At 43.6% G+C, this 16,564-nt stretch overlaps 1 protein-coding gene across 1 annotated transcript; it reads right to left on the bottom strand.

Annotated features, from left to right (window-relative positions):
• Positions 1 to 1,361: 1,361 nt before the first annotated feature.
• On the bottom strand, positions 1,362 to 14,568 carry LOC106898460 (eosinophil peroxidase-like). Its single transcript, XM_014959714.1, has 14 exons — positions 14,562 to 14,568; positions 13,499 to 13,549; positions 12,838 to 12,934; positions 11,776 to 11,951; positions 11,062 to 11,185; positions 8,894 to 9,023; positions 8,083 to 8,277; positions 7,042 to 7,357; positions 5,768 to 5,928; positions 5,152 to 5,404; positions 3,556 to 3,726; positions 2,484 to 2,721; positions 1,746 to 1,963; positions 1,362 to 1,435 (listed from the first exon to the last, which is right to left on the bottom strand). Exons 1-14 carry the CDS (start codon positions 14,566 to 14,568, stop codon positions 1,362 to 1,364), a joined length of 2,211 nt encoding a protein of 736 aa, XP_014815200.1.
• Positions 14,569 to 16,564: the final 1,996 nt, after the last annotated feature.

The following is a 16,564-nucleotide window of genomic DNA, read 5'->3' as shown; positions in this document are numbered from 1 at the left end:
CAAACATGCCAATCTCCAGAGTTGGCATGCATTCATGCTGGGAAGTAAAAAAATCTGTCTTGATTGTGCCTTTAGAGAGTCATAAAGCATCCAGCACCCAACCAAGTCTTGCACAACTCTGAACACTTTTTTAGGGCAATGGACAGTAAAATGTCACTACCCTTCTGTCTGAAATGTTACATTATTGGAGGCTTTTGCAAATGAATGAAATAAAAATCACTATACAGCAAATAAAACAGTAGACACAGTCTTAAGTTCCTCTCTGGGCAATCACATGCCAAGATCTGGAGGGCAGCAGTCATCTGAGCATGATGTACAGGCAGCAGTTTCCCAAGAGCAGCTCAATGCCTCGTCAGGAGTTTCCAAGGCTGACCTGACGAGCAGGATTAGAAACTCTCAGTGAAGTGGAAAAAGCTACTGAGCAGCAGAAAGTATTTTCACGACACAGTATATCTCTCCATATATTTATTTGACTCCATACCATAGTCACTGATGAATGGATAACTGCTTACCAGGTCACCCCTGTATCCTTCTACCTCTGAGACAATGTGGTGCTTCCAGCCTTGTCAAGAAGTACCTCCAGTGACCTAACATCAGACAGCTCTTTGGACAAGTACTTTTGGGGGAATTTCTTGCTACTTGAAAAGGCTACACTTTTAGCAGTTGCTTTTTAACACCCTGGGATTTCACCATCTCTGGGTTATGCAAACACAGTTCAGCTTCCTCCCAGCCTGGTGATAAAAAAAAGCCACAGGAAGCAGCTCAGCAATTTTTAGTGACCATTAAACTAAGTTAATAAAAGAAATCAGGAAGCCTCTATTGTTTAAAGAAAAAATGAGCAACAGCTGGACTCAGTTCCTAAAGAATGGGGTGAAGTCACCATACTTTAGCCTTTATATCAAGTGTAAATATCTTTCTTAAGCAGCAGCTATTTGTCTCAAATAGATTATCAAACTCAATACAGGAACTCCATGGAGATGCTTTGTGGTCTGTGCCTTGCAGTAGGACAGAGTTGGTGATCCCCAGGTATTATGATCATCTATAAATGGGTTGCCAGAAGAAAAATCTCAATCCAGTCCATTCTGCTCAGGTTGTACCTGTCTTCTCCAAGTCCCTGTTCCCCCTAAATCATGTTCAACTGGAAGAGCCCCTGCCAAAAGCGTATCAGTAGGAGGACACAGCTAGTGTCCACACCTCTTATATGGAGACACTGTTTTACCATCTTTCAGGATGTGGTACATGATAACCTCTGACTATATGCATTAAACTACTGGTGTGTCAGGCCATACAGAGTCAAAAAAGCTGCAGATATACCTTAAAATGCTTTAAAGCCTTAGGGAGAGCAAGAGAAGAGCAGAGGCTTAGAGGAACGAAGTAAGAATTCTGATTGATTTCTTCATGGACACTGTTCCTGTGAAGGAAGACTCCAATTGTCCTGGAATAAGGTGCTTAGAGAAAGATGCATTCACAAGGACCAGAACAGACTGGATTTTCATGGATTTCCCTCTGAGTTGAAGAGGAAGAGGCAGGCTAGTAAGGGATGATGAAGGCAATGTACTGCAAGGGGACTGTGCTAACAGCATCTCTGCCACCAGTGGTATCTGAGTTGGGCTGAATGGATGGTCAAGGCATTTTTAGGGGCAGAGTCAGTAGGATGACCTTAATTATTTTATTTCTTTAGGCACGGAAAGGTCTGGATTTGTAGGGCATTTATTATTTTTGACAGATATCAAACAACTGCTTACCTTTTGTGTCACTCCCAGGCTCCTCTTTCCAGGGTGAGAGGTTGAGCGTGTAGATCTCATGACAGTCAATGAAGTTCTCAGGATAACTGTTGAACCTGAACGCATCCCTGGGTATCTTGTTGATACGAGTATTGTCACAGATCACCGTTGAAAGTGAGATTTTTCTTAATGCACTCAATTGCTGCGGAGTGAAAACCCCCGGATTCTCCCACCAGAATCTGCAATGGCATTTTTACAGGCAGTTTAGATTCTCCTTGAAGGCATTTAATGCCGGTTACTTGACGAGATGGGGATCTGACCAAGGTGAATGTCTGCTCAGATCCACCTTTATACATCAGACAGCAGGAACACCCTTTTGGAAAGAGGTGTCTTCAGTGTGGCCAGGTCTGGATTCTGCCACTCATCTGCCAGTGCAGAGAGCCTGCCTCTTCCATACAAGCATCTCCAGGCTGCTGGGATGCCGTGACTGATGTTTCCCCTTCTGTGCTCTGAGAGCAGATGTCACCTCAGGCAGGAATTACTGCAGGTCACCCATGGCCTGGAGCTGGTGCTCCTCAACCCCATGGGTCCATAGGAATAGGTTGCAAAAAAAGGCCTTTGGCAACTGAGCTTTGTGAGCCTTGCAGAGAGCAGTCACCAGCACGTTGGAGATGGGCTGGATTAGTGTGTTGCATAAAATGTCAGTGTTTTTTCCCATAATAAATGCTATGGGGGAAGTTTTCTCTCAGAGCCACCTACCTATCCCCATCACGCAGGTTCCTGAACTGGGTGCCGATGATGCAGGCCAGGAGGGGTCCAACTCTGCCCTGGGGAACAAAGGGTTCTGCAATTGCCCCAATCCAGAGGTCAATATTGTCTGGTGTTCCGTACAACTCCATGAACTTCTTGGCCAGTTTGTAATTGCCTAACACCTCAGAAAATTCATCTAAATTTTGAGGCTGGGAGAGCCCACAGAAGCGCCTCCAGGCATTGTAACCTGCAAAAGCAGGAACAGCAGCTGATCAGGACCCATCTCACTCCACCATCTACCTTGGCTCGGGTTAAACAGACCCCTTGGCCCATGAGCAACGTCTGCTTCTTCTCATGGCATAAAAGGATCTGGAAGACATTATTGTCTAGACAGTCACAACAAATGCCATGTTTACAAAGTCCTTTTTGTATGCACTCACTAAACTAACAATTTCGGTTGTCTTTCCACGTGACTCCAGGTTCATCGCATCCTGTCAGAGCTACCTAGTGCTGAGGGTGAATGCTCCAGTCTTTGCAGTTTTGGGAAGCACAATTTCTAGGATTGAAGTCCTAGAAAAGAGCAATCACTGTTTGTGCTTAATTCAAGAGCACCCCTTCTCCAGTGCCTGGGGCAATCATACCTGTGGGTGCAAGCCACTTCTGCTCGCATCTCTGGGTTGTCTGAAGGCACAAAACAGATGCCAATGGGCAACAAATAAAGCAGAGATGGTCTGTCTGGCCCACGTGAAAGCTGAACTTGGATGCCTGCATCTGTACCTTCTGTACCCCACATGCTCTGTCTTTGTAATACACCATAGTTTCTACCCCTCTTTATTACATTATCCCCACTCGCATTTTTGCTTTCCAAGCCCTTTGTCCTTATCTTAAATCCCTCAGAAAAAGATCTCTATAATATAGAGGCCTTCCCTAAGTGTAACCATCTATCCATCCTTCACCCTCAAATCAAGGTACCGTTTCTTCCTATTGGCATAAAAAAACTTAGTACATTTGTGGAACTACCATAAACAGCAGCAGAAGAAAGAGTATTGTTCACAGGACATGTGGACGTGTCTCTCCTTACCTGGAAGGCCATGGTCTCTTCCCCGTTGCATGTTCAGGGCTGCTAGATCCAGGCCCATTACCGCTGTCTGTTCAAAAAGGCGGTTCTGGAGCTCCTCAACAAGTAGTTGATTCTGTTTCATCAGTTTCGCGTGATCAACCACCATGCCCCGTATCAGTGGATCAATGCCACCTATATTAATTGCAAATCAATAAAAGACTTTATGTACCAAGTTCCATCCTGGATGGTCCATTTTGTGCAGCTGAAACAGTGCTGCATTAGATATCTTTTCTACTCTGGGCTGTGTGAGGTTCACCTAGCTCTGTATTTCCATGTCAACATATACTAGTCCATGTGTACACACCTGTATATGCCAGTAGACGAGGCCTCCCTTTGGTAACTAAATCCCCCACCCCTCTCCATCTCCATCCCTCAACCTTCCCTTCCACAGCTCTAAATCCACTTGTTGCACACATGGACCCTCAGGTCACTTTCTCCAGAACTGCTCCTTAACCCGTCAGTCCCCAGCAGATGCTGATACACAAGGTTCTCTACAACATTTAGCTTTTGCAGTAGATTTTGTTTATGGTTTGCTATTAATTGTAAAATATTTATTAAAACATTAAATGGAATGATAGAATCAATCTATGTCTGTTTGTCTATGTCTTTTTCATAGTCATTAAGAAGACAGGAAAACACAAGAAAATTGGCTGCACATATGTATTTTGGTATATCTTCTGTAATTAGTTAGATAACTCCTTTTGGAAGAGACATTTGTTTCCTTGGAAAGATTCTTGCCTAAAGATATCAGTGGTATAAGACCAGAATCCCATAGCTCCCTTTAGAGTTATGAAGAGAAACGGCCACCATAAGGGAGAAGTTATGTTGTCTTAGCTCAGTTAGACTGGATGCATCACCCTCTGGCAACACCCACTAATTACAGGGGGCCACAACAGCTTAGATTGACATAAATTTCAGTTGACTGACATTTGAGTCTCAAGCTTCCTGGAACAACATGAGTAGTTGCTCTGTTTGGGTGAAGGTGCGATGCTCACACTGTCAGGTCGCACTGAGCTGAGAGCTGTGTGGCAGCCTAAAGAAGGAGGTGTTATCTGTTACATATTCTGGTTATTTACTGACAACTTCAGAATACGAATGCAATTATTGTGGAATGAAATGAGGAAGACAACACTGAAAAAACTGTGAAAAGGAAGGTACAGGACTGTATGTTCTGATGCAAAATCCTGCTCCAATGTGGCTGCTCCTGTGGGAGCTAGTGCTTGATAACGTCCAATGATTAGAGCGTAATAGCACGTAATTTTTGGTAGGGGTCCTTTGCTTGGGCACAATGCAGAACCAGCAGTAGGCTGTGCTTGCTGACAACTCTGGAGGACTGTCCTGCTGCTCCACATTAGGCAGACCACCAATTTGCAGCCCCTTAGCTAAACGTGCCATGAGCATCTTCCAATCTGAATGACACTGTGATTTGTGTCAGGCCAGTTAAATAAATGGAGGTAAAGCAGGTTTTGGAGTCTAGGCTCATGTGTCTTACCAGCTGACCTCCACCTGAGCTGCTTCAGGACCAGACCAGGACTGCTGGATGCCCCATGTTCCTACCTTCCATTATAATTCTCCACGGAGCACAAAAGGTCAAATGAAGAGGGACGTGGGAGAGTGCACCCAAAGGCTGGAAACTGTCATCCAAACGGGATACAAAAGGCTGTACTAATGTATGACCAAATCGGAAAGCCAGGGAAAAAACATTTGAGACTGTAGGATCCACTTTCTCCTTGTAGCCACTGTACAAAGGGATCCACTTGCAGGTCTCCTCCCCAAGCAGAAGTGGGAGGTAATCTCTGTATGTTATTTTCTGAAAAAGCACAAAATCAGAGCCAGTTGTCAGAAGAAATGCCATCAAAGTCAAGTACAGAGCATGAACCTGGACTATCTGTCCAGTGGCAGCGAGTTCACAAGATCTTAATAAAAAAAGAGCTGTAACAACCGCATGAGTTTGGCTTAATATTTAATATAATAATTAATTGATAAATTGGTTCAAGAATGAAAAAAAGAAGGTCTGGGTACCCATGCTGTCTCACAGGGACCATCCTTATTTACAATTTTTGACTCCCACAAATAATTCCCCTAGATCTGCAAAGCATGGTTTTCCTCCTTTTCCTGGAGGAAGAACCATTCCCAAGCACATGGATGATAAACAGCCAGCAGTGACCAGTACCTGGATTATGGCAATGACAATCTTCCTACTCTCTTGGTAAAGCTTTTCTCCATCCCAGTGAGGATTTAATTTCCTCAGCTCTGTAACAAGGCGGTTGTGTTCTCGTAGAAAGAGAGTGTGCAGTGCAGAAAGTCCCAGGTTCTCAGTTACCCGTTTGTCACCTGCAAATGAAAATATTTTAGAAATTTTGTAAACTGTTTTTTATTTCAGTTTTGTGTTAGGACAGACAAGTAACAGCTGACAGTCTGGCAGTGATGCTCATAGTTAAGCTCCCTAGTAGTCATCATTCCTGCCAGGTACTTCTTTCCAGCACAGACAAAGCATTCTCTGTCCATAAAACCATTGGAGAAGAGGCTTCAGGCAATTTACACTGTGTCACACGTGTTCATGAACTAGCTGCAAATGTCTCTTTTTGTGAAAAATCTAATGTCTGCCTTCCTTTTGTACCTCACGGATACAATCTTCTTTTATATCAGCACTGGGAATGTTTGGTTTTGAAAATTTGTCTCGGTTCACCCAAGTTGCAGACACCTGTGAGAGGTGTGTGAGCATGCCTTCCCCAGGAATGCTGAGAGAAAACTGGAGGAGATGCAGCGATGACCCTCCAACAGCTGATGGAAGAAGCACTGAGTATCTTCTCACTCAGCGAGGAGCTCTTCTCATGTTCAGGGAGTGAGAAAATAATGTGCAATGGGAACACACTATATTCTTATTATTGACTTATTTTTCTTAATGTTGTGCCTATGGCGGATCACTTCCCATCTTAAAATGATATGTGTTTTCAGTTACCAGTTTGTTTAAATTTCAGACAAACTTCTAGACTTGTTTTCTGATGCACGTTGGGATATATGAAATATTAAAAATGTAGAATGTGGTACCAGGGAGAGTTAACTAAATCGATGAAGGGTGTTTAATTTTTAGTATTGATTGAGTTGAAAACTGAACAGTGAATTCTAGGTAGGAGGGGAAAAAGTCACTTAAAAGTTTTAAACACTGGTGGCTATTCTATTGAAAATTTCTCCTATCTTTGAAAAGATCTAAAGAGAAGACGATATGCTGTAAATCTTTTGGGAAATTATAACAAGATAATGTTTGTGTTTAATAAACAATTATTTTTCAATTATTATTCTTTTTTAATTTGGAGAAGGGTCCCTTGTCTTTCACCTTACACAACCATGTCTTGCAGCGCCTCATACAAATATAAAGAGACATCAGACACACGATCCTTTTTGACTTTATGAGCCACTAAAAGCTACTCCACAGATGCACCTTACCTGCTTTAAAACAGGGGATGTTCACGCTCTTGTTGGTGAGAACACAAACACTTTTCGTTTTGTTCTCAAAGGGCAATAATTCCAACCCCGCATCAGTAAAATTCTGGTTCACAGCCATCAAACCCAGCTGGTTGGTCTGATTTCTAATACTCTTTGCCACAGACTCTTGGCTGCCGTACACCGTGCTGGCATCGATGAAGGAGCTGACGGCGTTGATCTGCTCACGAGTGAACGTCCTGGGATTGCACACAGATGCCGACTGGATGAACAGCATGCAGGAGTTTGACCTCAGCATCCGTGGATCATCGGGGGGAAACTAAAGAAAACAAACATAAGTGATGCCTCAATGTCATGTGGTTTTATTTTTACTGTCTTAAGAAGGCGTGGAATGGCATGAAAGTCAGAGTACCTGTGTCTGTTAGTTTCTCTTCTAATGTTTGGGAAAACTGCACTAGAAGACGCTAGCATCTGAATTTGTGAAAATATTTACCTCATAGCCAGCCAGGCTGTGTGGGATTCAAGGGCTCAGTGTTTTTGAGCTTCCCAGGTGCAGGGACGAGGAAGAGCAAGACCCGGGCACTGGAACCAAGCTGCCAACGGGACTATTTCATACCGTGGACATCACATCCAATATAAATCAGAAAGTTTGCTGAGGAATTCTCTCTCTCCCTTGATGGCTGCCACCCTGAGAACTCCTTGCCCTGGTGCTGGATCCCTGAGCCCTTCCCTTCCTCCCGAAGCCACAGCGCTCGCGGGGTCCCACATGGGCTGTCCCTGCAGAGAGTGCATGGCTTCTGCTGGGGGAATGGGCTGGGTATAATTCCTGTGTATTTTATGTTGGTATCGGGATAAATATTGTTTCTTTAGTATTATTAATGTCAAATATTTAGTTTTTTTCTATTAAATCTGTTTACATTTCAACCATCATATTTCCTTGTTTTTTTCTGATTCCCTTTCCTGGGTGGGGAGAGGTCATTGGGTGACAGATTAAGTGTCTAAACACCAGTAAATTGTTGTGGGCTCGTCAAACCATAACAGTACCTTAATTGGGAAGCAAGGGGACTTGAAGGTACAACCGCACTGAAGCTCTGGGCTCATTCCTAAACCACTGGCAGGTGATAAGTCTATGTCGTGGTCCACCCACTGGCCCCAGTGCATGAAGACGAGAGAGAGCTCTTGATCTTGAGTGATATTCTTGTTGGCCGTGCGAGCAATTTCATTTGACACTTTTCGAACCTGCAGAAAATCAAATTGAAAAGGTGTATGACTATCTCCGTCTTTCAGTATAACACCTACTATGAGACCATGCATAAGATGATCTTAGGTAAGCTCGTAGGAGCTAATCATGGCATTAAACAGACGCATGCCTTGCCCCAGCTCCATCAAAACAGATGTAACAAGTAGCATCCTCCAGGATCCACAGTCACTCAGCCAAGCCCAGCTTCATGGAAAGTCTTTTACTGTAAAACCTGATGTATGTGCTTACATCCAGAAAGTTGAGATGATGTCTGAGGAATGCCCAATGGTTATGGTTTGTATAAACATGCTGGTGTGTCTAAGCACACTGTGGTGCTGACTGCATCAGACCTTGGGATGCACACTCCTGAAAATGTTACGTTGCCCACGCTTTGCTCAGTGAACTATCACAACCTTTTTACTCATGTCTATATCCAGCAAAAAATAGCACCCCAAGCCATATCTCAGTTGGAGAAAACAAGCCTCAAACTAGCACCTGAGATGAGAAGAATTAATCAAACAATTTATACTCCAGATGTTGCAACTGTTTCATTTCTGATGGAGTAGGGATGGCAGTGACCACAAATGATGTCTGGATAAGAATAACAGTTCTCACCAGTGGGAGTGGAAATCCATTGTACAGCTTTCCTTCTCTTGCTCCCCTGGGTACAGAGACTCCATCTTCATACGCTGCTGGGAGCCAGCGAGCAAAGGCGGTGTTTGAGGATCCCAGATAAGAACGCTTCCTGGAGCATCACAAGAAGAAAAGCAAACACCAGTATTGTTTCAGAAATGAACAGGCTTGTAGAGACTAACATTTTTCAGCCTTTTAATCTATGCCTGATTACTCTGGTAACAGAGGTGATAGCCAGAAAACACTGAGAAGTAAATAATACCAAGATTATTACTGCAGCGAAAAATGAACTTTTTGACATTAAGAAAAGATTCCACATGTCATTATAATAATTTTTTTGGCATTTAATTCTCTGTAGCACCTCTGTCCCCACAAAATCGGTCTGATATTAGGCCATAACCAATGATGAGGGTGGCCATGTCTTTGACCAGCTGAGGGTGCGAAGTTTACAAGGATAAAGATCCCCCAGCTCTGCGGGAACTTGTGCCGAGGCTACACCTTCAGGAAGGATTTTCTCATGTCCAACACAGAACCTCCCAAACTGCAATCTGCAGCTGTGGGCACTTGTTATATTGTCTCATACAGCTCAAAAGAATTTGAATCAGTAAACTCAGTAGCACTTGTTCAGAAGAACAATAATGCTGGTTGAGCCAATGATCTGTGGCCATGGGGACACAGAAACATGGGTTATTTTGGGAAACCCAGTTACTGAATATCAACTGGTGCACAGCAACTTTCTGTGTTTAAACTCATAAAACCATAAATCCTGGATCCATAAAACCACCTGCCTATACCAAAAAATGAGTGTTATACCTCTACAGCAGTGTGCTGTGAAGTAAGAGCACGCCCTAGAACAATCGCCATAGCTGAAGAAATTCCATCACATATTAAGAGCCCAGTACTACCACGGCTCTTGTTTTGATTGCTATTACTGCCCTTGTGGGCAGATTTCTGCACAATATTCAAGATGCTATTCACTTGCTATCTCACGGCGCATGTCTCAAGTTGAGACACTGGAAAAATGTTAACATACCAGAGTCCCTTCACTTCTGAGAACCTCGTTATCTTACTGACAGCCCACTCGATTAGGAAGCCCAAGGACAACCCTACCCTGAGTCTAAAATCAGTGTGGACACTTCTGTACTTGGGGAGCTGAAGGCTCTGGGGTGAAGGTACAGGCTGAGTAACACCAGCACCATGAGTTTGAGCACATGCAATGCAGAGTTGTGCTATTTCCTCACATCTGGCACATCTGTTTTGTGCCATATGCACATGGGATGCAAGTCCCGCTCAGACTCAGGGGCTGGAGTTTGCATGCCAGGCAGCAGCAGCTCTGCGGCAGAACAGGACAACAAGCCTTGACTTCCAAGTATTCGGCTAGAAATTTTGCCATCTTCTGGTGAAAACCTGGTTTGAACCAGGAGGGAAGCTATGCACACAAAGCTGAAGAACTCATTTTTTTCACATTAAGGATGCACACTACTAGAAGAGCCAAGACTTTAACCCATATTTACTTATGCATCAAAACACAGTGTGTATTTGAGTAGCTGCACAGATATTTTGAGAGCTGTATATTTTCATATGAACTGGGCATCAAATATAGTCCTCTATGCAATAACACTTAGTAGAATAAAGTGAACATATCCTATACATATTCGCAGTGCTCAATAAACCTGTGTTTTTAAAAATCCTGCTTGTGTAGTCAGTCCAAGACAACGGAAGTTTGAAATTTGACAGTCAATGCCCTCATCACATTCAAAACACAACATCTCCCTAAACCCAGGGAAATTAGTATTAGCCAAGCCACAGGAGAGAGGGGTGATTTCCTGAAGCTTCAAGCTGAGTGGGAGGCTGGCCGTCAGAGCTCCAAAATCTACTTTCCTCAACCTTTCACCTTCCTCCGTCAAGAAGTCCTTTCCTTCATACAAAGAAGCATATGGAGGGCAATGGGCTTAAATCTGAAATTTTCAAGAAATGACATCTTTTTCCCTCCAGGCATAGATAGAAATGAAACTTTTGTTCCAGGCACTACTAAATGAGCATTTCATTCTTCTTGCCCTGTTGAAAGGTACTTACACAAACAACCTTAAGTCACTATCCTGGGTCAATGTACAGACAGGAGACCCTCCTTGCCCATGCACAAATCCTACCTGTTGTTGCACTCGCCAGTGATGGTTCGGTAAATGTCACGCTTTGGGCATTTAATGGAACGAATTTGATAGTCACAGCCTGTTTCTTTGGAAATTACCTCCTTCTGTTTTCTGTCTAGTAGGTCTGAAAAAGAAACCATGCAAAATAACACCTGCTTTTACTCCCTTTTACTTAGCTTCTTGGTATTCTAGGTCAGTGTTTGAGTCATCTGAGTCAGAGCTGTGGATATATAACATCTGGAATTGAATTGTTAATTTGGTGCCCAAATCCTTTTGTGGATCAGCTCTCACCCTTGGGCTAGGGAAACTGGGCTGGCATGGAATGACTTTCCAGGGAATATGGGGGGCATCACCACCTTCTGCCCTAGGTTGGGAACAAAATCATGACACACACTGGTAAAACCTGGGTGAGAACTGGGTAGAAGGTGGGCTTCTGTTCTCAGGGGTCAGAGCCTCCTGGCATTCAGTTTGTTTTGTCCCAGATTTTTCATGCTTATTGTTAGGCTGGCTTTATCATCAAAGATATGAGATGAGCACTGCCAAAGATGATGATTAAAACACCAGGTGGTCTACTCTGCCTCTGAGTATGCTTAAAGGGAAAGGATTTTACCAATAGCAATATGGATCATGACAAAGCTGCTGCCTGACACTCCTACTCTGGTAGATTTTCTCTTCTTAACTGTTTGTAAGCCATTTTGGTCTAAACCACATTACCTGTAACATTGAATCTCCATTTTCCAGATAGATGCAGCTTTTTTTTGAGGAGTTTCAAAGTAGTTTCCAAGTAATCAGCAGCGCGGACTGCAGATCTGGTTCTTCCTACTGGGTCCTTTAAGTGCTTCAGGAAATCCATTGGGTTGACAACATTTTCCTCTAGTATTCTCTTTAAGCTGAGCACAAAAGAGTCCCATGAAGAGTCTTCTCTGAAATTAGACTTCCTCTGTCATGCTGGGCTGGGTGCACTTAGACATGGCAGCACTGCAGGGCATGGCAGCACACCAGGCTCTGCTCACCTGGGAAAAGCTGTGCCCATCATCTCTACGCATTATCTCAGACAGATTATGGCAAACAAATCACTATGATCCTCTTCTTCAAGTTTGTATTACATCCTTGCCACAATGGATGTTTTATTTCATGTGAAAAGCTTATATCAGTGGAAAGCTGAGTTACTCCGTGACAGGATAAAATTTTACATTTAGTATGTCACAAGATATATTCTGTAAACAGAGAGACAACCTTGGTCCTGTTGCAGCTCTCCCTGGTCCCATGGCTCTTCTTTGCAGAATGAAAAACCTTCCATAGGGTGGACGGAGAGAGATTTCTCCCCAAAGCATCCTGTTGCCAGGAACCAGCCCTTTGGGACAATACATGGGGGGATACCTGGGCACTGGCTTCCCCTGAGGCTTATTTGTGACAGGGTGCTCATCTGCACAACTGTCTCATGACTGTGGTCCTTCTGGAGAGGAGAACATCATCAACCAGGGGAAGACTCACATGTGCCCAGTGTGCCCACATCACTATGGGCTACTGGGAGGTGCCCATGTGGCAGGGTGGGTGAGGAGGCAATAGCTGTGGGTGGTGAAGGGGGGCCCCGGGACTGAGACAGGACACTAGAATCCAGCCAAACTGGGCAAAAGGAGCTCTCCAACTACGACAAGGAGAATCCTTAAATGAAGGCATCTCCGTAATAAATATGCATTGGAAAACAGAAGAAACACACATATACTTTATCTTATTTCTTTATAATGCTGAGGCCCTCATGCGAAAAGAACTCACCTTTTTCGGGCAAGCAAATATGCTGTGTCTACCAGCTGCTTGGCTTCACTAATGCTGCTCAGAAGAGATGAGTCAGATAGCACTTTTGAGCCCTCTACTAAGAAAAGAAAAGAAAGCAGAAATTGAGGATCCTCAGTAATATACACCAGGAACTACACATCCCACCCCACGGCTGGGTGCTGAGGTGCACTGAGTGGCTTTACAGGCAGCTCGCACTGTGTGGTTTGTGCTGCCTGGACACCTTTATCTCTGCTCCTCTGCTTCACCCTAATGCTGGGGTCCTGAAAGTCACAGGACAAGAAGTGTAAAGCAGTATCGTATTATCCATTTCACAGAACTGTCTCTGATGGCTTCGGGAGGCTTTCAGGGAGTTATTTTTCACCCTTCATTTCGAAGCTACTCTTCCCCGTGAGAAGGAAAATGCATAGCCAAGTCAAATATATGATCTCTGACCCAGTCTCCTTAACATAAAATGATGATTCATTTGGAAGACCTGTTCTTCCTTAGACAAGAGTCTTAAGTACTGACTTCATTGATAGTGGGTCAATCTACAGGTTATTTCAAATTGATGTTGGAGCTATATCTAACTAGCAACTCAGACTGAGTTTCGACTCACACCCTTTCAAGCACAGCAGCAGCTGAAGGAGAAGTAGAAACTTACTCTTTAAGGAGGAGTCCATTGGTCCAACAAAGCAGAGAGTGATGACGGATCCTAAGAGAGCAATTCTCAGTTTTGCGCCTAGAGAGGAATGCAACATAAATCTTCTGAATGGGCAGGGCTTCACTGAAGCATCAGAAGAGATTGACAGGTTTGGTTTGAATATTTGTTTCAGGATCCAGGAATAAAGTACAGGACTCCTCTGATCAGGACTACAAGTAGGACTCTGGCTGGCGACGGCTGTAGCTGTAGGTGTTGGCAGAACACAGGGACATCCCTGTGGTGAGGGACATTCAGTAAACAGGGCTGAGTAACTGCCAAGGAGGAGGCAGCCTCATACAGTCCAGGCTTCAGTGGTGGAGACTCTTGGGAAGGTGCATTGGAAGAGGGCAGGTTCCTGGTGTCCTGCCTTAGGGGGGTCCTCAGGTGGTTGGGGTAAAGGAGGTTAGACCCCACACGTCCCTCTCAGCCTTCTCAGTCTTGTTGCTGAGCAAAACAAGCTGCTACATCTGGCACCAGTCCAGCCTTCAACCATCTCTATCAGTCTTCTTGACGCTCCCTGAAATGTGTCTCTATTCCTTTTTCACATTAGCTCTAGAAATGTCTATCATTTGTTCTCATCAGATTTATATACAACAGCTCCCTGAAAGATCTTTCATGAAAAGGTTACAAATATATATATTTTAAGTAATTCAGTCAAAGTTTTAACTCTTCAGAACAGGAAATATAGACAAAATTTGGAAGAACTAACAAACTTCTCCCAATGGGGCGGGTTGTCTTACATTTGTAATCTGTGGAAATTCTTTAACCATCTTCACAGGGATTGAAGGCTGCTTATTCCTTGCAATCTTATATTACATCAGGCAGGAAAGCTTTCTTTTCTCACTTCTCAAAATAAATGTATTTCACATATCAGGAGAGAAGTAAGTATGAAGAAGTACCAGCTCCTACCGCTCTTATATGTCTCCTTGTCTCCTTGGGCTCACCCATGGAATGCACCAATACCCAAACCAGAAATACTGAATCAGCCAGATACAGATATAAAATTAAAAAGCCCTGATCTTACCTGCCATCTCTGTAGAGCTGGTAGGACTGGGAAACCAGCCAGTCCTTTATAGCACCTGCACAAGAGTATAAATTAGCCAGGTCTGACTTGGGTGTGTCCAAAAAGAGAGAAATTGGGACCAGCTTGAGCCAAGAGGAAGTATCTGCTGGTTTGCTTTCCCGGATTAGCAGAAAGGTGCACAGTTCTCCATTCCTTCTGAGTAAATGTTGACTTCCTTTTTGACAAATCAATTAAAACGGAAAAAGAATAAAGACACACATTTATTTTCTGCAAATGAAAGAGATCCATCTAATTTTATGAGGGTAAAAGATGATGGTGGAATTTGGCTTCTTTTTCCCTGTTGGGTGATATCTCTGATGGCTTGGGAAGCCAGAAATGCGTCGTTTTGCCAACATGCATTTGTGGAACATACCCAGGTCCAAATACGTCTGAATGGTGGACCTGCCAAAATTCGTATCCAGGAAAACCAAAGTGGTGTCCCATTTAAAATTGCTTAGTGAGATGGTTTGTATAACTAAACAGTAACCAGAGCACCAGTGATTTGGAAATTAATATAAAATTACTGCTGGTCATTATGGATGACAAAGACTGGACAAAGAACAAGGCAGTTTCTGAGAGCAAGCTCAAGCTGTCTCCAGTAAAATCATAGTAATATGGACCATCACAAAGTTATATCTGTGCAAGCAAGAACTGGCCAGATGTGCAAAATGGGAGATTCCATCCTGAAATGTCTAGAAAGGAACAAAGCACTGGGCCAGCTGAGCACTTCAACCTGGATTATGAAAGCTATACAGTAGGAAAAAGGGCTGTACTTCAGTGGACAAACAGTAGGGTGGCAGAAATAATTTATGTCTATGAACATCAGTCAGGCTGATGACAAAAGACGATGCTGAGTTCTTACTGGCAATAGCCATGTAAATCTCACAAGATCAGGTAGCTAATCTTTCCTGCTGTTTAAATATTTTCACAGTTCTTCTTAAGCCAAAATAAATAAAAAGAGAAGATGAAAAAGGAAACTCTTAACAAACTTACATAATTTTAAATCTGGGAAAAAAAAAAAAATTATTTGTGGAGGTCAGGTTTTCAGAAGCTGAAAATAAAATGTTAATATTTCTCTCTTAAAGAGAAATTGAAAACCAAAAGCAGGAGCTTGCCCCTAGGGACTTTGATCACCCTGGCAGACGCTCTACCCTGTCCATCCAGTTTCCTGCCTACAAAATGTGCATAAGCAGAAGTTCAGGTACCTGAAGGGTAGTTTTGCTATTTCTTTTGTATTTTTGACACATACCATTGCAATTGCATTAGTGTCTCAGTGACAGCCTGGAAAGCTGTATAGGGACACCGTCTGCCATCGAGGGTTTGGGCCGACACTACCAGGTGGCCCGGTGCCTGCTCTGGCCACTGGAGTCACCGGCCATGCACACACTGCATGGACATGACGTGTCCTACCAGTTACTCGGGCCTGGGTGTAAGTGCAGTTCACAGGGCTTTCAGGTGCAAGCTGTCCTATGTCACCTCAGATGAGGATTTATGGCATTTTGGTGCAATCTTTTGAGCTTCAAGAGAAACCAGGGTATGCTGCTCACCAGGACTGATGTTCATTCAGCAACACATAAGACTTCTGGGCAGCCAGGGTGTTAGTTAACCATTAATTAGCTGACCAAGCAGAAGATTCCTCCATCAGATCTCCCCTCTGTTTCTTGAGTGTTTAGAAGTTGCATATTTCTTCTCTTCCAGGCTCTTGGTATTACTAGTATTGCTACTCAGTATTACTACCCAGGCTGCAGACTGTTACCTGTAAATCCTAGTGTAAATCTGGCAACCTGCAGCTCTGTGACCGCTGACTTGCTAAACACGTAATTAAGCATTAGCTGTAGCAACAAGATGATTATACTTAAGCAACACAAAAAAGAAAGAGCTCTTTATTACAATTCTTATTTCCCATCCTTACAGCAAAAAGCCACATCCTCCTCTTCCCCACTCAACACACCGCTGATTTTCCT

Source organism: Calidris pugnax, unplaced genomic scaffold (assembly GCF_001431845.1).
Source record: "Calidris pugnax isolate Ruff unplaced genomic scaffold, ASM143184v1 scaffold461, whole genome shotgun sequence".
Lineage (NCBI taxonomy): Eukaryota > Metazoa > Chordata > Aves > Charadriiformes > Scolopacidae > Calidris > Calidris pugnax.
Note: the sequence above shows the minus strand (reverse complement) of the source record. Positions and strands in the feature narration are given on the sequence as shown.